The 24,260-nt window shown below is 45.0% G+C and overlaps 1 protein-coding gene across 7 annotated transcripts in view; it reads left to right on the top strand.

Moving 5' to 3' along the window:
• supt3h (SPT3 homolog, SAGA and STAGA complex component) overlaps positions 1-24,260 on the top strand; it is a 622,281-nt gene that overhangs the window by 300,174 nt on the left and 297,847 nt on the right. For 6 of the 7 annotated variants that reach the window (XM_072499078.1, XM_072499079.1, XM_072499076.1 and 3 more), the window contains one exon: positions 22,627-22,711. The exons of the other annotated variant lie outside the window; for it this stretch is intronic. In XM_072499078.1, coding sequence (XP_072355179.1) covers positions 22,627-22,711 — 85 coding nt within the window. The remainder of the gene's footprint in view (positions 1-22,626; positions 22,712-24,260) is intronic. 7 annotated transcript variants of the gene reach the window in all.

Below are 24,260 nucleotides of genomic sequence, written 5' to 3'. Positions count from 1 at the left end.
TTCTGCATTTCCTTCAATATATCAAAAATGTACATTCTACTGAATGAGTTTGAATTGTGTAAACAAACATTTTATTCATTGCCCTGCCAGTACTATTTACTAAATAAGGATTCAACCACGGTGACTTGTGCTTTAACCTGTAAAACACTTACAAACGTGTAATGATATCAATTTGAATATTAGAACTAGTAATGTTCCATTAGCACCAATAAATGTTTTATTAGTGCTAATATTAGAATTTATATAGGTTGGATCTAACTAAAAAATAAGAGTCAATTCAAGTGCCGGAAATGACCCTGCCAACTAACAGCACTGTTTTCCTTTAGTGCCCTGGAGGGGAACACCCACCCGAGGCCTGCACTGAGGAGCTCCTGCGACCGGTTCAAGATGAAATCCTAACACCATTTTTAAATGACGTCCCGATCTCCCGACCTCCAGATGCAACCCCTGACCCCTGACCAATGTGTTGGGGGTCTTCGGAGGGCCCCCGTACCCCAGCTCTCACAGGCAGGGCATCCCTGAGCCCCGATCACTGGTGGGGTAAAATGCCAGCCTGGCACTCTAGTGTTGCCAGCCTGGAACCCTATCAGTGCCTCTGGCTGGGTTGCACTGCTTGGGTGCCAAGGTGGTACTGCAGGGGTGCCAGGCTGGCAGTGCCACAGTGCCAGGCTGGCACCAGCAGTGCCAGGATGCCACCCTGCCCGGAGACCGACCACCCAGGGGCATCCGATCACCGGGGGGGGGGACCCCCACCCCTATTCCCCTACCCAGGTATCATTCGCTTGGTCCCCGTTTGTGGGAGCCAGTACTGAACAGCGCCCGGCTGGCGTCTTCTCAATGAGGTCGATAGATGCCGGGTGCCCGTTAGATTCGGCTCGAGCACTGTTAAGTGGGTTCTTGTGATCGGTATCCAGATCACGCCGTCTTGTGAGATCTGGCTAGATCCCGCAAGGAGTAACAGTTGTCAGTAATCCGGGGGGAGGCCTCTCCCAGATTCTACCAGCTGTGTCTCGCCTCAGTTCCAGTGGGACGTGGCTGATAGATCTCGCCCACAGTGATTTATGATATTGAAACGGCACCTTTCCTATAACAAAATATACCACAGGCTGATGTGGTGGACACCAGACAAAAAGTAGGACAGGCAAATTAAACGCTGTCCAGACACATGGGGAGTTTAAAGGAAAATGTTTAAGGGTGGCAAGGAGGTCGGAACGGAAAGCAGATAGGAATCCCAGAGCTCAAAGTAAGGTGACTGAAAACTCCGCCATTGGTGATGGAGTAGAGGTTGCAATGGGATCTAGAATGGAGCAGTTGGTTAGCAACATAGCAGTTATATGATAGAAGCTGTGGAAGACTCCCTGAATGAAATGTAGTTTCTTTTATTAAATTACATTATTATCAATTGAGCAAAAGTAGTTAAAGGATCAAAGAATGTGACACCCTCATCCTGTGAGGATATGAGGGTTTCTTTGCTTTTTCCAAAAGATTGAAGAGTAAATTATCAAATTTGCACAAGTTTGCCATTTATTTAAAGCTATGAACAACCAATACCTATGTACAGTATGTGTTAACAGAAGTACCTGTGATCATGGGTTTTTCTGATAATTCGAAACGCAAATGAAAAGATTGATATAGAGAATGGGACTTATCGCTTTTGACAATTCATGAACAATCTGTTCCAAACCATTTTTATTTAAAATATATGAAGCTTGGAAACTGAATAAACAGTGAGCATTTTATGAGGGTATTTTTAATGGAAATTTAGTTTTATTAAAGACTGCAAGTCAGCAAACTCACTTATTGTGCATTAAGTGTTGTTCTTCTGTACTGCTGATAAGTCAATATCCTTGGTAATGGTACTTGGCATAACTCCTTGTTCTTATAAAACCTCCAGTTTATTGTGAGCAGTGGCATTTGAGATGCTACTGTATTTTTTTTAGTAATGTGACACACTTTCCAGTTCTTTGCCATTGTAGCACTGTATCACATGTTTCAGTAATATGAAAAATGTTCTAAACATATTTTTTAAATTGGTCAATACATCTATAGATTATTTAATCCTGCAGTTTTATGGCACATTGAACTATAAAATATAGCTTTCATTCACTGCACTACAGAAATTACATGTAGCAAGAATGGGCTGCATTTCCAGCATTGATGTTGCCATATTCACAGTTGTAATGAAAAAAGTTCCTATGTAATTGAGGGGTATAATTATTCAAATTTGGATATTGTTTACCTTGTTTAACTGTTTTGCAGATAATGCTCCAATTTCCTCTATTACCATATTGTGTTTGTATTATATACGAGCAAAAAAAAAAGCAAACAGATAAGTATTTTGTTCTCCTTCAAGGATAAACAGAAGGGTAGGGCACTGTGGCATAGTTTCTTAAAGTGAAAAGGTAGAGTATGTCTCAGTCCATATCTCAAATATGACTATGTATACTAACTTGGGAGTTGGTAGCAGAAGGATGCAGTTGATTGAGTAGTACTTACCTTACCATAGAACCGCTACAGTACAGAAGACGGCTATTCGGCCCATGAAGTCTGCACTGACCCGCCCTATCCCCGTAACCCCACCTAACCTGCACGGCCCTGGACATGAAGGGGAAATTTTATCATGGCCAATCCACCTAACCTGCATATCTTTGGACTGTGGGAGGAAACTGGAGCACCCGGAGGAAACCCACGCAGACATGGGGAGAAAGTGCAAACTCCACGTCACCCAAGGCTGGAATTGAACCCGGGCCCCTGGTGCTGCGAGGCAGCAGTGCTAACCACTGTGCCACCGTTCCGCCCCGTGATGTAGGATTCCTCAAACCGATTTGCTGAATTTGAATGTAGCTATCAAGCAATGACGTTTGAGACAAAGAAATAGCAGAAGAAGTGTTCTCAGGCAAACTAACTTACCTGGTCTGATCTTGAGGAAAAAGTACATATTCAAGATGTGAAAGTTAACTGTGATATGAGCATGCTGATTGGAAACCAACATTGTGAATATCTGGAAAGAATTACACTGTAAAGAAAATAAAACCTAGTTGAAACAAATAGAGAAAGAACTAGTAGAGAAAAAATGGAACGAAAGAAGTGTTGAAGTTGAGAGAGATAGAAACACTGTCTTACAAGGGGCTAAGGATATCAAAAAGTTAAATAAGTAAACCAGGGGAAAGATCCAAAAAGTGGAGCTCAGCTTGAGTGTTATATCTAATAATGTCCAAAGGATTTAAACCAAAATGGAAGAGATAGACTGTAGTAATTAATACCAGAGGTGTGGCTTGAGTGTTCAACAGACAATTCAATATTACTACTTTTGCATATTTTACATATTTTTCCATTGTCGTGCCAGAAGAGTAAGCATTTAGATGTTGGGCTAAATGATTCCTTCTGTCATTTTAAAGACATCAGGCAATGATTGTCCATTACTAATACAAAGTTTATTGTTGCATTTTAAGAAATATGAGCTACATGTGACAATTATTCTTGAAATATATTGTATGTAACTCAATGCATTTCATACTTCATACCTGGCACAAAGGAAAATGCTTGTGTTTCTTGGAGGTCAGTCATAGAATCATAGAATTTACAGTGCAGAACGAGGCCATTCAGCCCATCGGGTCTGCCCCGGCTCTTGGAAAGAGCACCCTACGTCAGGCCACGCCTCCATCGTATCCCCATAATGCAGCAACCCCACCTAATCTGTTTGGACACTAAAGATAGTTTATCATGGCCAATCCACCTAACCTGCACATCTTTGGACTGTGGGAGGAAAGCGGAGCACCCGGAGGAAACCCACGCAGACACAGGGAGAATGTGCAGACTCCACACAGACAGTGACCCAAGCCAGGAATCGAACCTGGGACCCTGGAGCTGTGAAGCAACTGTGCTAACCGCTGTGCTACCATGCTGCCCGGGGCATCACTTCAGGAGTTCCTCACGGTAGTGTCCTAGGCCCAACCACCAGCTGCTTCACCAATGATGTTGTTGCCATTACAGAGACCTGATTGAGGGAAGGACAGGATTGGCAGCTAAACGTTCCAGGATTTAGATGTTTTAGGCGGGATAGAGGGGGATGTAAAAGGGGTGGAGGAGTTGAGCTACTGGTTAGGGAGAATATCACAGCTGTACCGTGGGAGGACACCTCAGAGTGCAGTGAGGCTATATGGGTCGAGATCAGGAATCAGAAGGGTGCAGTCACAATGTTGGGGGTTTACTACAGGCCACCCAACAGCCAGCGGGAAATAGAGGAGCAGATAGGTAGACAGATTTTGGAAAGGAGTAAAAGCAACAGGGTTGTTGTGATGGGAAACTTTAACTTTCCCAATAGTGACTGGGACCCACTTAGTGCTAGGGGCTTGGACGGGGCAGAGTTTGTAAGGAGCATCCAGGAGGGCTTCTTAACACAATATGTAGATAGTCCAACTAGGGAAGGGGCTGTACTAGGCCTGGTATTGAGGAATGAGCCCCGCCAGGTGGTAGAAGTTTCAGTAAGGGAGCATTTCGAGAACAGTAACCACAATTCAGTAAGTTTTAAAGTGCTGGTGGACAAGGCTAAGAGTGGTCCTCGGGTGAATGTGCTAAATTGGGGGAAGGCGAATTATAACAATATTCAACGGGAACTGAAGAACCTAGATTGGGGGCAGATGTTTGAGGGTAAATCAACATCTGGCATGTGGGAGGCTTTCAAATGTCAGTTGAAAGGAATTTAGGACCGACATGTTCCTGTGAGGAAGATGGATAGATACGGCAAATTTCAGGAACCTTGGATAACGAGAGATATTGTAGGCCTCGTCAAAAAGAAAAAGGAGGCATTTGTCAGGGCTAGAAGGCTGGGAACTGACGAAGCCTGTGTGGAATATAAGTAAAGTAGGAAGGAACTTAAGCAAGGAGTCAGGAGGGCTAAAAGGGGTCATGAAAAGTCATTGGCAAATAGGCTTACAGAACATCCAAAGACTTTTTACACGTACATAAAAAGCAAGAGTGTAGCCAGGGAAAGGGTTGGCCCACTGAAGGACAGGGGAGGGAATCTATTTGTGGAGCCAGAGGAAATGGGTGAGGTACTAAATGAATACTTTGCATCAGTATTCAGCAAAGAGAAGGAATTGGTGGATGTTGAGTCTGGAGAAGGGTGTGTAGATAGCCTGGGTCACATTGAGATCCAAAAAGATGAGGCGTTTGGCGTATTGAAAAATATTAAGGTGAATAATTCCCCAGGGCCTGATGGGATCTACCCCAGAATACTGAAGGAGGCAAGAGATGAAATTGCTGAGGCCTTGACAGAAATCTTTGGATCCTCACTGTCTTCAGGTGATGTCCCGGAGGACTGGAGAATAGCCAATATTGTTCCTTTGTTTAAGAAGGGTAACAAGGATCATCCAGGGAACTACAGGCCGGTGAGCGTTACGTCAGAGGTAGGGAAATTACTGGAGAGAATTCTTCGAGACAGGATCTACTCCCATTTGGACGCAAGTGGATGTATTAGCGAGAGGCAGCACAGTTTTGTGAAGGGGAGGTCGTGTCTCACCAACCTGATAGAGTTTTTCGAGGAGGTCACAAAAATGATTGATGCAGATAGGGCAGTGGATGTTGTCTATATGGGCGTCAGCAAGCCCTTTGACAAGGTCCCTCATGGCAGACTGGTACAACAGGTGAAGTCACATGGGATCAGAGGTGAGCTGGCAAGATGGATACAGAACTGGCTAGGTCATAGAAGGCAGGGAGTAGCAATGGAAGAGTGCTTTTCTGATTGGAGGGCTGTGACTAGTGGTGTTCCGCAGGGATCAGTGCTGGGACCTTTGCTGTTCGTAGTATATATAAATTATTTGGAGGAAAATGTAACTGGTCTGATTAATAAGTTTGCGGACGACACAAAGATTAGTGGAATTGCAGATAGCGTTGAGGACTGTCAAGAGGATACAGCAGGATTTAGATTGTTTAGAGACTTGGGCGGAGGGATGGCAGATGGAGTTCAATCTGGACAAATGTGAGGTAATGCATTTTGGGAGGTCTAATGCAGGTAGGGCATATACAGTGAATGGTAGAACCCTCAAGAGTATTGACAGTCAGAGAGATCTAGGTGTACAGGTCCACAGATCACTGAAAGGGGCAACACAGGTGGAGAATGTTGTCAAGAAGGCATACGGCATGCTTGCCTTCATTGGCCGGGGCATTGAGTATAAAAATTGGCAAGTCATGTTGCAGCTATATAGAAACTTAGTTAGGCCACACTTGGAGTATAGTGTTCAATTTTGGTCACCACACTACCAGAAGGATGTGGAGGCTTTAGAGAAGGTGCGGAAGAGATTTACCAGGATGTTGCCTGGTATGGAGGGCATTAGCTATGAGGAGAGGTTGAATAAACTCGGTTTGTTCTCACTGGAACGAGGGAGGTTGATGGGTGACCTGATAGAGGTCTACAAAATTATGAGGGGCATGGACAGAGTGGATAATCAGAGACTTTTTCCCAGGGTAGAGGGGTCAATTACTATGGGGCATAGGTTTAAGGTGCGGGGGGCAAGGTTTAGAGGAGATGTACGAAGCACGTTTTCTACACAGAGGGTAGTTGGTGTGTACCCACTCGCTGCCGGAGGAGGTGGTGAAAGCAGGGATGATAGTGATGTTTAAGGGGCATCTTGACAAATGCATGAATAGGATGAGAATAGAGGGATTCGGACCCCGGAAGTGTAGAAGATTTTAGTTTAGACGGGCAGCATGGTCGGCGCAGGCTTGGAGGGTCGAAGGGCCTGTTCCTGTGCTGTAGTTTTCTTTGTTCTTTGTTCTGTTATCATCACTGAATCTCCCACTGTCAATATCTGGGGTTTGCCATTGACCAGAAACTGAACTGGATTAGCCATATAAATACTGTGGCTACTAGAGCAGGTGCAATGCTGGGAATTCTGTGGACTCACCTCCTGACTCTCCAAAGCCTGTACATTACCTACAAAGCACAAGTCAGGAGTGTGATGGAGTCCTCCCCATTTGTCTGGATGAGTGTAGCCCCAACAACACTCAAGAAGCTCAACACCATACAGGACAAAGCAGCTCACTTAATTGGCACCTCTCCCACAAACATTCATTCACTCCATCCTCGATGCACAGTAGCAGCAGTGTGTACCATCTACAAGATGCACCGTCGGAACTCACCAAGGCTCCTTAGGCAGCACCTTCCAAACCCACAACCATTACCATCTAGAAGGACAAGGGCAGCAGATACATGGGAACACCATCACCTGGAAGCACCATCACAGGGCTAAATCGCTGGCTTTGAAAGCAGACCAAGGCAGGCCAGCAGCACGGTTCAATTCCCGTAACAGCTTCCCCGAACAGGCGCCGGAATGTGGCGACTAGGGGCTTTTCACAGTTACTTCATTTGAAGCCTACTTGTAACAATAAGCGATTTTCATTTCATTTCATTTTTTTTTTCTAAGTCACTCACCATCCTGACTTAGAAATATATTGGCATGCTTTCACTGTCGCTGGTTTAAAATAAGACCATAACCATAAGACATAGGAGCAGAATTAGGCCACTCAGCCCGTCGAGTCTGCTCTGCCATTCAATCATGGCTGATATTTTTCTCATCCCCATTCTCCTGCCTTCTCCCCAAAACCCCATATCTCCTTATTAATCAAGAACCTATCTATCTCTGTCTTAAAGAGACTCCGTGAATTGGCCTCCACAGCCTTCTGCGGAAAGAGTTCCACAGATTCACCACCCTCTGGCTGAAGAAATTCCTCTTCATCTCTGTTTTAAAGGATCATCCCTTTAGTCTGTGATTGTGTCCTCTGCTTCTAGTTTTTCCTACAATTGGAAACATCCTCTCCACGTCCACTCTATCCAGGCCTCGCAGTACCCTGTAAGTTTCAATAAGATCCCTCCTCATCCTCCTGAACTCCAACGAGTACAGACCCAGAGTCCTCAACCGTTCCTCATATGACAAGCTCTTCATTCCAGGGATCACTCTTGTGAACCTCCTCTGGACCCTTTACAAGGCCAGCACATCCTTCTTTAGATACGGGGCACAAAACTGCTCACAATATTCCAAAAGGGGTCTGACCAGAGCCTTGTATAGCTTCAGAAGTACATCCCTGGTCTTGTATTCTAGCCCTCTCGACATGAATGCTAACATTGCATTTGCCTTCCTAACTGCCGACTGAATCTCCATGTTAACCTTAAGAGAATCGTGAACAAGGACTCCCAAGTCCCTTTGTGCCTCTGATTTCCTCAGCATCTTCCCATTTAGAAAATAGTCTATGCCTCCATTTCTCCTTCCAAAGTGCATATTTTTCCACATTGTATTCCATTTGCCACTTCTTTGCCCACCCTCCTAGCCTACCCAAGTCCTTCTGCAGCCCGCCTGCTTACTCAATACTACCTGTCTCTCTACAGATCTTTGTGTCATCTGCAAACTTAGCAACAGTGCCTTCAGTTCCTTCTTCCAGATCATTAATGTATATTGTAAAAAGTTGTGGTCCCAGCACAGACCACTGAGGCACACCACTAGTCACCGTCTACCATCCTGAAAAAGACCCCTTTATCCCCACTCTCTGCCTTCTGCCAGTCAGTCAATCCTTTATCCATGCCAGGATCTTACCCTTAACCTATTTAACAATCTCCTATGCGGCTCCTTGTCAAAGGCCCTCTGGAACTCGAAATAAATTAGGTCCACTGGTTCTCCTTTGTCTAACCTCCTTGTTACTTCTTCAAAGAACAGATTTGTCAGACATGACCTCCCCTTGACGAAGCTCTGCTGACTAAGTCCTATTTTATCATGCACTTCCAAGTACTCCGCGATTTTATCTTTAATAATAGACTCTAAATTCTTACCAATGACGAAGTCAGGCTAACCAGCGTATAATTTCCCGTCTTCTACCTCCCTCCCTCCTTAAACAGGGGTGATACATCAGCCACTTTCTAGTCCTCTGGGACCCTTCCTGTCTCCAGTGACTCCTGAAAGAACACCACCAATGCCTTCACAATCTCCTCAGCTATCTCTTTTACTGCCCTGGGGTGTAGTCCATCCGGTCCAGGAGATTTATCCACCTTCAGACCTTTCGGTTTCCCCAAAACCTTCTCCTTAGTGATGGTCACTGCACTCACCTCTGCCCCCTGATTCTCCTGGAGCTCTGGCATCCCACTGGTGTCTTCTTGCAACTACCTCCCTAATAGCACAGTGGGTGTACCTGCACCACGTGGACTGCAGAGGTTCAAGAAGGCTCACCACCACCTCCTCGAGTGCAACTGGATGGGCAACAAATGCTGCCTTAGCCAGCGAAGCCCATATCCCATAAAAATTAGTTTTAAAAAAAATGTCCCAAATGAAGATTGGCAGTAATGGTGAGGTCACAGTGGATGTTCAGTTTGTTAGCATTGGCACTGATATCTAACCACAAACATGATCAACTCACGTAGGAGACTGTTAGGGACAAAGATATGCCATGTCTCCAAGAGACTGTACAAAATGGATGGACAATTGTGTTTCGAAGAAATTGTAAGTTGTTGGAATTAAAGTTGGATACTCAGTGATCATAGGTCTTGTCTTTAGAGACTGCACTGTTGTAATTACTCCGAGCCGAACTAAAGAAACTTGATAGAAAGTTCACACGCAATATCTAATTACTATGAAATGCAAACTTAATCTGTGATATGAATCGACCAAACTAAATAACCACATATTTCACTTTTCTGAATAGGTAACAGGGGTGGATCTCAACTTGCAATCACTTACTACAAGATCATGATTAAAAAGTTGATCTTTTTCTGTATTATTCACATTAACCAAAAATCAACCCTTTGAGAAATGCCAGATCAAATGATCATTAGAACCTCAGAAAAGTTACAACACAGAAGCGGGCCATTTGGCCCATCTTTTCCATTCCAGCCCGAGGACACCCAGGTGCCTTTTCTACTCCCACCTTCCTTCTGCATCCGGTCTAGAGCCCTGTAGTTTACAGCATTTAAGGTGCATTATAGCTATTAAATCAGTATTCTTTGGAAATCAGAACAGTCTTCAGTGATAATGAATCTTAAGATGCCATGTATTTTCATTAGTTTGTGGATGAGTGGGACATTTTATATGCCCTAAATCAAGTTGTCTTGTTCAAAATTGTACCCAAATCTCAAAACATAATTATGAAGGCTAATAACCAGTGTTAAGATCTTTGCATGTGTTTACCATTGTAGCCACCTAAAATGGCTGATTCCCTATTAATTTGGCCAAAACCCGATTTAAAATGGCTAACCGAAAAGGCTGATGGGAAAAGCAGCCAACAGGACACAAACGGACAGCTGCAGACAGAATAGCGTATTCGGCTCCGGGGAAGTCGGCCCAGATCGATACTCAAGACTATTAGCAGCACATCAACACAGACATCTGCAGTTTAATCGGCTATCCCCGGGAACAATTGCAACGTATTAGCAATTGAATGCTGGACCAAACCTGTCGGCGCCTGCAGTGGCCGAAACAAAGACAGGTGAACGACCACCCCCCGATCGAGGAATCGCCCCGTTATTGGACATATCGAACCCAGTGATTGGGAACAAGTCCAATCACTTGGGACTCAGGGTCAAGGGCCGCCCCAAGAGGCGGGAAGCCCCTGGGCCCTATAAAGTGAGGGGCCAAGTTCAGATCTCTCTCTCTCTCCCTTCTTCACCTGCTCGATGTCATGATATTCAAACACACACATCATGATGGACACACTAACAGGCAAATCAGAGTACACAACACCACAACCAATCACAGACAAGAACACCAACCACATAAAAAGCACGAGCACGACACCTGGAGGTCAGTAGGTCTGGGGAGAAGGGAACAAGAAAGAGCTGTTGAAACACCACAAGCAGGGAGCCCCCCACGTGCAGAGTGCAAAGACCAAGTTGTAAATAGTGAGTTTAAATAAAGAAGCGTTGTACCATATGCAACTGTGTTGGCTCATCTGTGTGTCAGAACACCCAACACCACATGGTACAGGAGTGGATCGATACCTGCCTACTAACCTGCCATTCTGGACATGGACCACACCGGCAAACCGCAGCCGATGCAAGTCACGGGGAACCTAGGCACCAACTGGAAGCTCTACAGGCAGCGATTTGACCTGTACATCCGTGCCACCGAAAAACAGAATGCCTCGGATGATTCGAAGATTGCAATGCTCCTCTTCTACGCAGGCCAGCACCCAACCGATGTCTTTAATTCACTGGTGTTCGAAGAAGGCGAAAACCAGGCCAAATATGACACGGTCATCCTCAAACTGGACCAGCACTTTCAAGTTGAAGTAAACGAAAGTTTTGAAAGATACATCTTTCAGCAACGCCTGCAAGGTAAGGAGGAGCTTTTTCAACCCTTTTTGACGCACCTCCGGATTCTAGCGCAGTCCTGCGGTTACGGCACCACTACAGAGTCCATGATCAGGGACCAGATTGTTTTTGGCGTTGCCTCTAGTGGCCTACGCCAGCAGCTTCTTAAAATAAAAAGCCTCACCTTAGCGTCTGCTGTGGAAGCCTGTGTCCTCCATGAAAATGCTACCTGCCGTTTTGCCCGATTTCAGGCGTCCGAGTTGGCACGGAGGGGGTCCCCAGCCGTCGAATCGGCAAGCCAGGCCGCCCACGACGTCGACGTCGAACGCATCCAGGCCGTCGATTTCTTCCCGCCCCACGGCCCGGACGACAGCGGCCGCTTCCCGCGCTTTTCGCGGTCTCCCGCGCAGGTGCGCGCCAAAAATAACGGCCACAACGAGGGACGCACTGCGCAGGCGTGCCCACTGCAAGATCGCACTGCGCATGCGCAGTGGCGCAACGAACGCCGTGACATCATGACGTGCAGCAATTGTGGAGGTCTACACTTAAAAGGGCAATGTCCTGCAAAAAACCGACAGTGCAACAGATGTGCCATGATGGGCCACTACGCAGCCCGCTGTCGTGCGGCTCAACCCATGGATCCGGCGCATCCTCGACAACCTCGCGCACGAGTCAGGACCGTCCAGCCCACGCATCAAGACTTCCAGTTAAGTGATGCAGATGACCAGGATGCCTTCCGAGTTGCCGTCATTGATGTCAACAAGGTCAATGCCATCAATCCAGCCGATGAGTGGTGTGCCACCCTGACGGTCAACCCGAATTCGTCGCAAACCCATTAGAATGGACTTATAATACAGTTCATATGTTTAATAAGTTGGACAATTTTACATGATAACCTGTTGTTGTTTATCGTTCCAGATGTCGTCTGACTGGACAACTGTTCAAATTTTTTTTCTTCTTCTCTCGTTCGCATTTCTGTTATGTTATGGTACAACTGGATTCATGTGACGCACTCGACATCGCCCCATGTACATAGTTCCGTCATAGACACATGCTGAACACGACACACACACACTCTTAGATGCACTCACGTCACGATCATATTTATCACCACGTAGGCACATATCTTTGTAAAAAGGGGGGATGTCATGATATTCAAACACACTCATCATGATGGACACACTAACAGGCAAATCAGAGTACACAACACCACAACCAATCACAGACAAGAACACCAACCACATAAAAAGCACGAGCACGACACCTGGAGGTCAGTAGGTCTGGGGAGAAGGGAACAAGAAAGAGCTGTTGAAACACCACAAGCAGGGAGCCCCCCACGTGCAGAGTGCAAAGACCAAGTTGTAAATAGTGAGTTTAAATAAAGAAGCGTTGTACCATATGCAACTGTGTTGGCTCATCTGTGTGTCAGAACACCCAACACCACACTCGAGACCTTCGCAAGAACATCAACCAGAAACAGTAAGTCTGACTCCAGCGATCGCTACCCGATAAAGACGCCTAGCCATCGACCCGTATCAGCCTTTTTGAATCCCGCGGGCCAGATCCGATTCCATAAGCCATTCGTTTCCCTGACCTGGTGGGCCCTTCCTAAAGTTAAGTATTGGCCAGTAGTGATAGGTTTCGATATAGAGAGTAGGTTTATTGTGTAAGCATTAATTGTTGTATATAATAAATGACCGTTGATTTCAATCTTACTAAGCGGTGTGCTGACTTATTAATCATAACTCGAGCTTGAACCACGTGGCGGTATCAGAAAGATACCTGGCGACTCGTGAGCAAAGGTGACATAATCAGAGGTAATAAAACTAAGGCTAAAAAGAGCAACACCATGTACCATATTGCAACCTTGGGCAATGAACCTATGTTAGCAGCCTCACACATTTTCTATTTTGCATCATTACACAAATATAATTTGAATTGTTCGCCTCTGATCATTATACTTGCATTGTCAATTTGCCTTACTATGGAACAAACCAACTTATGATTTACACTGTAAACTTTGTCTCATCTAGTGTTTACTTGGTCTGCAGTTGGTGAGATTGAAGAATGGTGTATGAAAATGCCAGCGATCAGAGGACAGCATGTGACACAGTGGTTAGCACTGCTGCCTTCAGCGCTGAGGACCCGGGTTCGAATCCCAGCCCTGGGTCACTGCCCATGTTGAGTTTGCACATTCTCCCCGTGTCTGCGTGGGTTTCACACCCACAGCCCAAAGATGTGCAGGTTAGGTGGATTGGCCACGCTAAATTGCCCCTTAATTAGAAAAAAAATAATTGGGTACTCTAAATTTATTTATTTTTTAAATGCCAGGCCATGGATTAATTTCATTATTATACTCCCTGCCCTACCAGAATACAAGTAGAATTGTCAACTCAGGCTTGACATATTTCGAAAGATGTTGGCAGAAATTATGTCATGAAAAGCCAGAGGTGTGGCACGAGCGGGTTCTAAGGGAGCATGAGTGAGGAAACCAAACCAATTTTAATTAGGCAAACCGGATGAATTTTCAGCAAAGATGAATAATGATGAAGATTTAGAGGGAAAAAAGCTTTACTCACAATAAAGAGGCTTGGTGCAAGATCTGATGCCATTGTTTCAAATCGGGACATTACAAACTTGACGTAAGATTATTTTTTTCCCCCTCTCTCCATATTTGTGTTTTTAATGAAATGAAGTGATCGTAACTCCTGCTCACACCCATCACACTCAAACTGAAGCTCACTGCTAGCGTCCAATCCCTCAATGAAATTCAAACCCCCACCAATCCCATTGCACTCTTCCAGAATCCCAGCCAATCGGAATCCTCCTGGTTTTTTGTTTGGTTTAAGGCTTGAATTTGATTGGGCAGCACTGTGCTGGATATGATGTCACAGCGTGACAATTCCTCATGATGATGGGACTTCTCATTTTTTTCCCCCTTCTTGGTGGGTTGCTGATGAATTATGGGGTTGATTTGTTTAAATATCATTTTAAAATCTCCCAAAATGCTTTATTTAACCACTGGGAGATTGTTGCTGATTCTGATAGATTCCCGGTCATTTCCAGGAACATTGGCAACCTGAAATACAAGAAGATGGAGGAGAAACTGAGGTTCATTTCATTAGAACAGGATAGGTTAAAAGCTATTCCAAAACCTTTTTTAACCTTAGTTTAACAAAGTCAGAGAAACCGGTTTCCACCGGTTGGTGCATTAGTCAGTGGACAGTGTATATTTGTTTGAAAGAAGGAAGGGAATGGTTAGGACTTTTTTTAAATGCAGAAGCTTGTTAGAATATTGAGTATCATACCAGAAACAATGGTGAAAGTAGAATCCATAACTGCTTTAAGGAGAATTAGAAAATATTTGAAAAAAGAAGATGCAGGGAAATAACTGCAGAATGGAACTAAGCAAACCACTAGCACAGGTGCAGTGGGCCAGATGGCTGTTTTATGTGCTTTATGATTCCAAGTTTTGCCATTATAAATACTAAATATCTTCTAAAGATTGAAATTGTTGAAACGTTACTGAATTCTAGCCAATAAAAAACAGCAAATAATACAGCAGGCGACATCTTGGTAATGTGACAATTTGCAATAAGATGTTTTTCACAACGTAACAAAGTAAATTGGCACTGGGTGCAAATGCCAGTAGAGCCACAGATCTGAATTGTTTAAACCTTCAGTTTAAGCCTGACGTTTCCAGTGGCCTAAAATAATCATTGATGTAAAGGAAGTAGCTGTGGCTTATGAACATGTTGGGTTCCTTCCTCTTTCTCAGCATCTGCTCTGAGTGTGAAATAATTTAGCAGCCAGCCTATGGGAAAGATGTGAAAAAAGAGCATTAGGGTAGAAACCGGCCATGATCGAATTGGGAGATAAGGCAACACGATGGAAGTGCGCCATCAGCTGTTCTATTTTAGTGGCGATTTAGATGTTCTCCGTATTCTAACAAGCTGCTGCATTAACACGCGGTGCTGCACCTGATTTCCATATTCACCAAGAAAATTTGAAATTTGCTGGAAAATGAGCTGAATCCAGTGTAGAAAACATGTTTTCAAGATGTTTTTCCCACTACAGGTGTGCAAACCGCTTGAAGGCTTATGCAAACAGTACTGAACGAGTTTGGATATTGGCTATGATTGTTGACCAGGTGCCATTTCTGGGCCTTTTAATCAAATTAGAGGTATCAATCATGGTATTAAGACGGTTGCATGATAATTGCAATAGTAAATCATTAACTTCCAACCAGCAAGATTTAAATTAAAATACAAAGCATAATTATGTATATGAAAATGTAATGGTTGGACAGCAGGGGACTGTCATGATATGCAGACACACACATATTAAGAACATAAGAACTAGAAGCAGGAGTAGGCCATCTGGCCTCTCGATCTCATTCAATGAGATCATGGCTGATCTTTTGTGGACTCGGCTCCACTTTCCGGCCTGAAAACCATAACCCTTAATCCCTTTATTCTTCAAAAACTATCTATCTTTATCTTAAAAACATTTAATGAAGGAGCCTCTACTACTTCACTGGGCAAGAAATTCCATAGATTCACAACCTTTTGGGTGAAGAAGTTCCTCCGAAACTCAGTCCTAAATCTATTTCCCCTTATTTTGAGGCTATGCCCCCTAGTTCTGCTTTCACCCGCCATTGGAAACAACCTGCCCGCATCTATCTTATCTATTCCCTTCATAACTTTATATGTTTTTATAAGATTCCCCCTCATCCTTCTAAATTCCAACGAGTACAGTCCCAGTCTACTCAACCTCTCCTCATAATCCAACCCTGTCAGCTCTGGGATTAACCTAGTGAATCTCCTCTGCACACCCTCCAGCGCCAGTACGTCCTTTCTCAAGTAAGGAGACCAAAACTGAACACCAGGTGTGGCCTCACCAACACCTTATACAATTGCAGCATAACCTCCCTAAGTCTTAAACTCCATCCCTCTAGCAATGAAGGACAAAATTCCATTTGCCTTCTTAATCACCTGTTGCACATGTAAACCAACTTTTTGCGACTCATGCACTAGCACACCCAGATCTCTCTGCACAGCAGCATGTTTTAATATTTTATCATTTAAATAATAATCCCTTTTGCTGTTATTCCTACCAAAATTGATAGCCTCACATTTGTCAACATTGTATTCCATCTGCCAGACCCTAGCCCATTTATTTAGCCTATCCAAATCCCTCTGCAGACTTCCAGTATCCTCTACACTTTTTGCTTTACCACTTATCTTAGTGTCGTCTGCAAACCTGGACACATTGCCCTTGGTCCCCAACTCCAAATCATCTATGTAAATTGTGAACAGTTGTGGGCCCAACACTGATCCCTGAGGGACACCACTAGCTACTGATTGCCAACCAGAGAAACACCCATTAATCTCCACTCTTTGCTTTCTATTAATTAACCAATCCTCTATCCATGCTACTACTTTCCCCTTAATGCCATGCATCTTTATCTTATGCAGCAGAAACCTTTGTGTGGCACCTTGTCAAAGGCTTTCTGGAAATCCAGATATACCACATCCATTGGCTCCCCGTTATCTACCGCACTGGTAATGTCCTCAAAACATTCCACTAAATTAGTTAGGCATGACCTGCCCTTTATGAACCCATGTCTGCCCAATGGGACAATTTCCATCCAGATGCCTCGCTATTTCTTCCTTGATGATAGATTCCAGCATCTTCCCTACTATCGAGGTTAAGCTCACTGACCTATAATTACCCGCTTTTTGCCTACCTCCTAATGATATACAGACAAGCAACTAATGGACACAGAGAACAGAACATGACCAATAAGCAGGCAGGACACTCAGGGGTGGGATCTCACTATAAAAGACACAAGGCACTCACACTCCGCCTCTTTCCACTGATGAACATCTAGAGAGTCAGTCAAGGGTGTTGTTACAATCTCACACCTCCACCATGTGGCTAAGAGCTAGTCTGGTTCAGTCAGACAGAGTAACCACACTTAAGTTAGCAGAGAGTCGAACTCACAGAGAACTGTGCTAACTGTGCTATTAGTTCAATAAACCTGATTGAACTAACTTCAAGGTCTGGAATATCTTTCTGATTTAAGCTGCATCCAGTTGCAGCCAGTGTTAGACCAGTGTACCTAACACATGATACCAGGAGACTACTAATTTAAGGTGGCTTACCTCAGTCCGTTCCGTGACGATCAGCAAATGTATCCCGGCACCATGGAGAAGATTCAGGCTCCTCACCAGCTCAGGACCTCCGGCAATCTCAGTGCCAACTGGCGGATATTCAAGCAAAAGTTTCTGCTGTACATCGAAGCCTCAGACCTCAAGGGTGCGTCTGATGCAAGAAAGATCGCGCTTCTCCTCGCGACACCGGGTGATCAAGCCAACAAACTCTTCAACTGGTTTAACTTCACCGAAGGCCAGGACAAGACAAAGTTTCAGACTATCCTGGACAAGTTCGATAGTCACTGTGAAGTGGACACCAATGAAATCTTCGAGCGCTACATATTCAAACAACGTCTTCAAGGTAAAGATGAATTTTCAGTGCCTTCTTAACTAGCATCCGCCTGCTAGCGCTGTCCTGCAACTTTGCTGATATTGCTGACTCCATGATCAGAGACCAAATCGTGTTTGGAGTTCACTCTGATCCTCTGAGAGAGCAGCTCTTAAAAATCAAGCATATGACCCTGCCAGTCACGATTGAAACATGTACAGTGCATGAGCACGCAAAAAATCGGTATTCCCAATACAAATCAGCTAAAAATGAGAAACTTGCCTCCCACAAGGCAGAGAGTGTGCAGGCCATCTCCCGGATGCAGCGCCTCAGCATTGAAGACAGCAGCCATTTTGCGTGCTTTTCCCGGAGCCCCACGTATGCGCGATGCGAACGGGATAATGAAGCGGCCGACACCCACACTGCGCAGTTGCAGATGTCTGCTGACTGTACTGTGCATGTGCGATGCTGTACACCACGTCACGATGCCGACGTCATGACGTGCCCAAACTGTGGCAACGCTCACTTAAAGGGACACTGCCCTGCAAGAGGCAGGCGATGTTTAAACTGCAGGAAGCCTGGACACTATGCAGCCTTGTGCAGGTCTGCACCACCAGTCAGAGGCCAGCGCTCCCAATTCCGATGACGGCGCGACCAGAATGTGTAACGACGATTACAGGATTCTGATCCTGGCAGTACAACGGATCCAGAGGACGAGTGCCTGGAGTCTGCCTACCGAGTGGGAATCATTACCACACGTGAACATGCCACACCTAACTCATCTCACATTCAGTCCATCCTCGCTGTGGATTCGGAGGACGAATGGCGTGCAGTGATGCAGGTCAACCGCTGCTCCATCCAGTTCAAGCTGGACACAGGTGCTTCTGCCAACCTCCTCTCACAGGCAGAATTCAAACTCATCAAGAAGCCCCCCAAGGTCCTTCCAGCAGCCTGCCAGCTCCTGGACTATAACGGTAATGCCATCACGGCACTGGGGCCCTGCCATCTACTCGTCTCCAACTGGATCACCCATGCACGGTTAAGGTTTGAAATTGTCAAGCCGGACAGGGCATCCCTACTGGCCGCGCATGCCTGCAAAAAGCTAAACCTTGTGCAGCAGGTTTATTCAACGACATCCTCCAACATGGATCTTAAAGCTGGCATTGACGACATCCTCGCTCAGTATCCAAATGTGTTTGACGGGATGGGCACTTTGCCATATTGGTACAAGATCCTCCTGCGGCCTGATGACAAGCCAGTGGTCCATGCACCACGCCGGGTCCTGGCTACGCTGAAGGAGCGCCTGAAGGAACAGTTCAAGGAGCTGCAGCAGCAGGGGATCATTTCCAGGGTAACCGAACCGACTGACTGGGTCAGCTCGATGGTGGTGGTTAAAAAGCCCTCTGGAGACCTGCGCATCTGCATTGATCCCAAGGATCTCAACTAGAATATAATGCGCGAACACTACCCCATCCCGGAGCAGCAGGAACTCACCAGTGAGGTGGCACATGCACGGTTTTTCACGAAGTTAGATGCGTCACATGGATTCTGGCAAATCCAGCTGGATGAGTCCAGCAGAAGGCTCTGCACCTTCAACACACCGTTTGGCAGGGACTGCTATAACCGTATGCCATTCGACATCATCTCGGCATCAGAGATATTTCATCACATCATGGAGCAGATGACGGAGGGCATCGAAGGGGTTCGTGTGCACATGGATGACGTCATCATATGGTCCACGACCCCTGAGGAGCATGTTTCCCATCTCCAGCAGGTATTCCGCCGTGTCCATGCCAATCGCCTGAAGCTGAACAGGGCCAAATGTTGCTTTGGCATGACAACGCTCAAGTTCCTAGGAGCCCAGATCTCTCAGCAGGGCGTGTGCCCCGACACAGACAAGGTCAAGGCCATCGCAGCCATGAAGGTCCCGCTAGACAAGAAGGCGGTATTGCGCTTCCTGGGCATGGTCAATTTTCTGGGCAAGTTCATCCCAAACAAATTTAGACAAAGGAGAACCAGTGGACCTGATTTATTTAGATTTCCAGAAGGCCTTTGACAAGGTGCCGCATAGGAGACTGTTAAATAAGTTAAGACCTCATGGTGTTCAGGGTAAGATCCTGGCATGGATAGAGGATTTGCTGACTGGCAGAAGGCAAAGAGTGGGGATAAAGGGGTCTTTTTCAGGATGGCAGCCGGTGACTAGTGGTGTTCCTCAGGGGTCTGTGCTGGGACCACAACCTTTTACAATATACATTAATGATCTGGAAGAAGGAACTGAAGGCACTGTTGCTAAGTTTGCAGATGATACAAAGATCTGTAGAGAGACGGGTAGTATTGAGGAAGTAAGGGGGATGCAGAAGGACTTGGACAAGCTAGGAGAGTGGGCAATGAAGTGGCAAATGAAATACAATGTGGAAAAGTGTGAGGTTATTCACTTTGGAAGGAGGAATCTAGGCATAGACTATTTTCCAAATGGGGAAAAGCTTCGGAAAGCAGAAGCACAAAGGGACTTGGGAGTCCTTGTTCGCGATTCTCTTAAGGTTAACGTGCAGGTTCAGTCGGCAGTTAAGAAGGCAAATGCAATGTTAGCATTCATGTCAAGAGGGCTCGAATACAAAACCAGGGATGTACTTCTGAGGCTGTATAAGGCTTTGGTCAGACCCCATTTGGAGTATTGTGAGCAGTTTTGGGCCCCATATCTAAGGAAGGATGTGCTGGCTTTGGAAAGGGTCCACAGGAGGTTCACAAGAATGATCCTTGGAATGAAGAACTTGTCGTATGAGGAACGGTTGAGGACTCTGGGTCTGTACTCGTTGGAGTTTAGAAGGATGAGAGGAGATCTTATTGAAACTGTTGCTAATTGTGTTTCTCTTAATTTGGCTCTGAAGATGGCGGCCAATATGGTCGCCTTCCTTAATTCTAATTACGTTTTGCTCTTGAGTCGCCAGGTATCTTTCGATACCGCCACAAGGTTCAAAACCGAATACTGATCAAAGACTCGATACACCAGTTAGTAAGTTCAAACTCAATGCTCATTTGTTTACACACACAGTCAAATATACTCATGCATAAAACTCTACAAACTAAACTATCACTACTGCTAAAAGTCTATACTTAGCTTCGGGCGCCCACTCAGTCAGAGGAACAATGGCTGTTGTTCGGTTCTGAGGCTGCTGGGGTCGGATTGGTATGAAATAACGGCTAGGAGCGTCTGTCTCGGAGCGTGCGTTGACCTGGGACTTACTTGTTCTGATGTTGCTATTGGGCAGGTCTCTCCTAGGGGAGAGCCTGAGCCACAAGAGAGCGATTCTCTCTTGGGGGATTCTTCTTATACCCAAAAGGGGCTTCGCGCGCTTTTGGGCGGGCCTTGAACTTAGCCCCAATTAATTGGGCCGTTTCCCAATCGTTCCAATCGATTTCCTCCAATAGAGGGGTGGGTGCCCTGATTGCTGGGCGGGTCCTATGTGGCCGTTGGCCTGCTTTGTTCTGGTCTCCTCTGGCGCCTGGTTGTCTGTCTTGGTATTGTTTACTTAAATGTTACCTTTTTGTTCCCGGGGATGGCTCATTCGTATGGAAATGGTTTGCAGTATCGGTCTTGTCTAGGAGCTACGGCTCCAATCAACAGACAAACCTTGAACCTGCTGGCTTTCTTAATATTGTCCATTTTCCCTGCAATTTGCGCAGAGTGTCCATTTTGTAATCTGGAAGTGGCCATCCCAGATGGCTACAAAACGTACAAGATACTGTGAGGCCTGGATAGAGTGGACGTGGAGAGGATGTTTCCACTTGTAGGAAAAACTAGAACCAGAGGACACCATCTCAGATTAAAGGGACGATCCTTTAAAACCGAGATGAGGACGAATTTCTTCAGCCAGAGGAAGGTGAATCTGTGGAACTCTTTGCCGCAGAAGGCTGTGGAGGCCAAGTCACTGAGTGTCTTTGAGACATAGATAGATAGGTTCTTGATTAATAAGGGGATCAGGCGTTATGGGGAGAAGGCAGGACAATGGGGATGAGAAAATATCAGCCATGATTGAATGGCAGAGCAGACTCGATGGGCCAAGTGGCCTAATTCTGCTCCTATGTCTTATGGTCTAATATTGTAAAAGCGGTGGGTAAATCGAGAGTGGAAAGGGCCTGGCAAGATAATAGGGGGTAACGGGAAAGCAGAGTTGGTACAACACTTGGAATCAAGTTGCGCGGGTATATCTTTTTTAGAAATTTAAAGTACCCAATTCTTTTTTTCCATTTAAGGGGCAATTTAGCTTGGCCAATCCACCTACTCTGCACATCTTTAGGTTCGGGGGGAGAGACCCACACAGACACAGGAAGAATGTGCAAATTCAATGTAGACAGTGACCCGGGAACGGGATCAAACCCTGGTCATCGGCGCTGTGAGGCAGCAGTGCTCCTTTAAGGAAATAACTATGGAGATAAGGCAGGAAAGTGGATTTAGTGAGTGTGAGATTAGCCATGATTGTATCAAATGGCGGAGCAGGCCTAACAGGCCAAATAGCCAATTCCAGTTCTTATTTCTTATGGTCTTTTATATATATTTTTAAAAATTAATTTATGGGATGTGGGCGTTACTGGCTAGGGCAGCATTTATTGCCCATTCCTAGTTGCCCTTCAGAAGGAGGTGGTGAGCTGCCTTCTTGAACCGTTGCAGACCCTGAGGTGTAGGTACACCCACAAATTTGTTCGGGAAGAAATTCCAAAATTTTGACCCAGCGACGATGATGGAGGGGGAACCTCCATGTGACGGTGTCCCCAGGTATCTGCTGCTCTTGCCCTATATTTGGTTATTTTTAACAATTCATGGAAGTTTAAATCTCTTCTTTGCATTGCAGGTTTGCTTTTGGGGATGCTCGACGATCTCTCCCGGAAACCGCTGTTTTGGTTGAAGATATTGTGCATTCTCAATTGATTAACGTGGTAAGGTTTACCAAAGAACACACTATTGAGACTTGTATTCTTGATTTAACATTCATTTGAAAAATGTAATGAGCACACTCAATATTATGCTGGAGTCTTGTTTCCCCTACTTATTAATTTTTTTAGAAAAACAGCAAATGATCAGTCAATTCAGTTTATGAGGTATGCAGGACTTTCAGAAGGCCTCTGATAAGGTGCCACAGAAGAAAAATATGACAAAGGTCAAGCAGTGTGAAGCCGGGAGCTATGGGTAGCAGTATGGATTGAGAGATGGTCACAGAGCAGAAAGCAGCGTATGAATTAAGCACAATTTCTCAGATCAGCGTAAAATGGTGCCCCTCACGGACCTGTCCTGGGACCACTGTTACTTATCATAAACATAACTCAAATTGAGATATGGTGTTCAAATTTGTCAGCAATACCAAATCAACGTATAATTTATCGTGTGGAATAGTTCTTAAGAGCAGTAAAAACAATTATTAATGCATTGATAGGAAGTATTAAAGGATTATTTTAACCTTAAGACTTCAAAGTAAGAGTTTAAATTTTTTATTTTTAATGTGCAGCAATCTGTAGTTATGTGGAAAAAAATGTGTTACTATTTTCTCCAGAACTCCAGCTGTGGCATCATTTACTCGGCTCAGATGTGCACTATGCGTTCAATTTGGGAGTCAATATACAGTCTGAATTTTGGATCAGCTCGCTCATTTTGTAGCACTCTCAGAAAGTTACAAATTCGACCTCTGCACTATGCCTCAAGCATAATCGAGGTTAATACTTGAGTGCGATTATAAAGGAGCGCTGCATTTCCAGTGGCACCATCTTTCAGATGAGATGTTAAAGTAAGATCATGTCAGCCTGTCCTGGTAGATGTGAAAATAAATCCCTGCCGCTGTTGGAAGAAGACAGGTGGTAATCTCCCAGTGTCCTAGCCATTATTTATACTTCAATATTCCAGCAACAGTTTTATCTCATTGATGTTTGTGGAATAATGTTGCAACCAATTTGCACACAACAACCATAACAAGACTCATTATTCTCACCTCTGACTTGGGAGAAATGCAATGTGACCACGTAATGCCTTGACTGACAGATGCACTTCTTTCATGGTTTTTAACTAGAAAATAAAGGTTTGCCTTTTACTGCTTTTCAAGGTGTTTGCTTTACTGAGATTGTCAAATCAGATTTTATTTCTGTCTGAACGTGTCTACTAAAATTCAAATTTATCATTGCTTTTTTTGTACAGATGGATGCTTTGAAGTATTTGGCAAATTATCTAGTTGCATCCAGTGCTCTACTCACATTCCTCATATTAAAGGAAATTATGAAATGCGTGAAGGCACTATGAAAAAGTGGCAAGCTCCCACCACTGAACAATGGCTGGAATTTTCCAGTCCCGCCAGCGACAGGAATTAGTGTGGCTTGACTTTTGGCTGCTCTCCAAATTTTCCCTGCCCAGCCGCACTGATGCGTGCTGCTGGTGGAACCAGAAATCCCGCTCAGTGGTTCTTCCTCCAAACATTAATTGCATCTGCTGAGGTTCGATCCT

The sequence above is a fragment of the Scyliorhinus torazame genome, chromosome 4 (assembly GCF_047496885.1).
Source record: "Scyliorhinus torazame isolate Kashiwa2021f chromosome 4, sScyTor2.1, whole genome shotgun sequence".
In the NCBI taxonomy this organism is placed as follows: domain Eukaryota; kingdom Metazoa; phylum Chordata; class Chondrichthyes; order Carcharhiniformes; family Scyliorhinidae; genus Scyliorhinus; species Scyliorhinus torazame.
The sequence above is the reverse complement of the archived record's forward strand: the minus strand, read 5'-3'. Positions and strand labels throughout refer to the sequence as shown.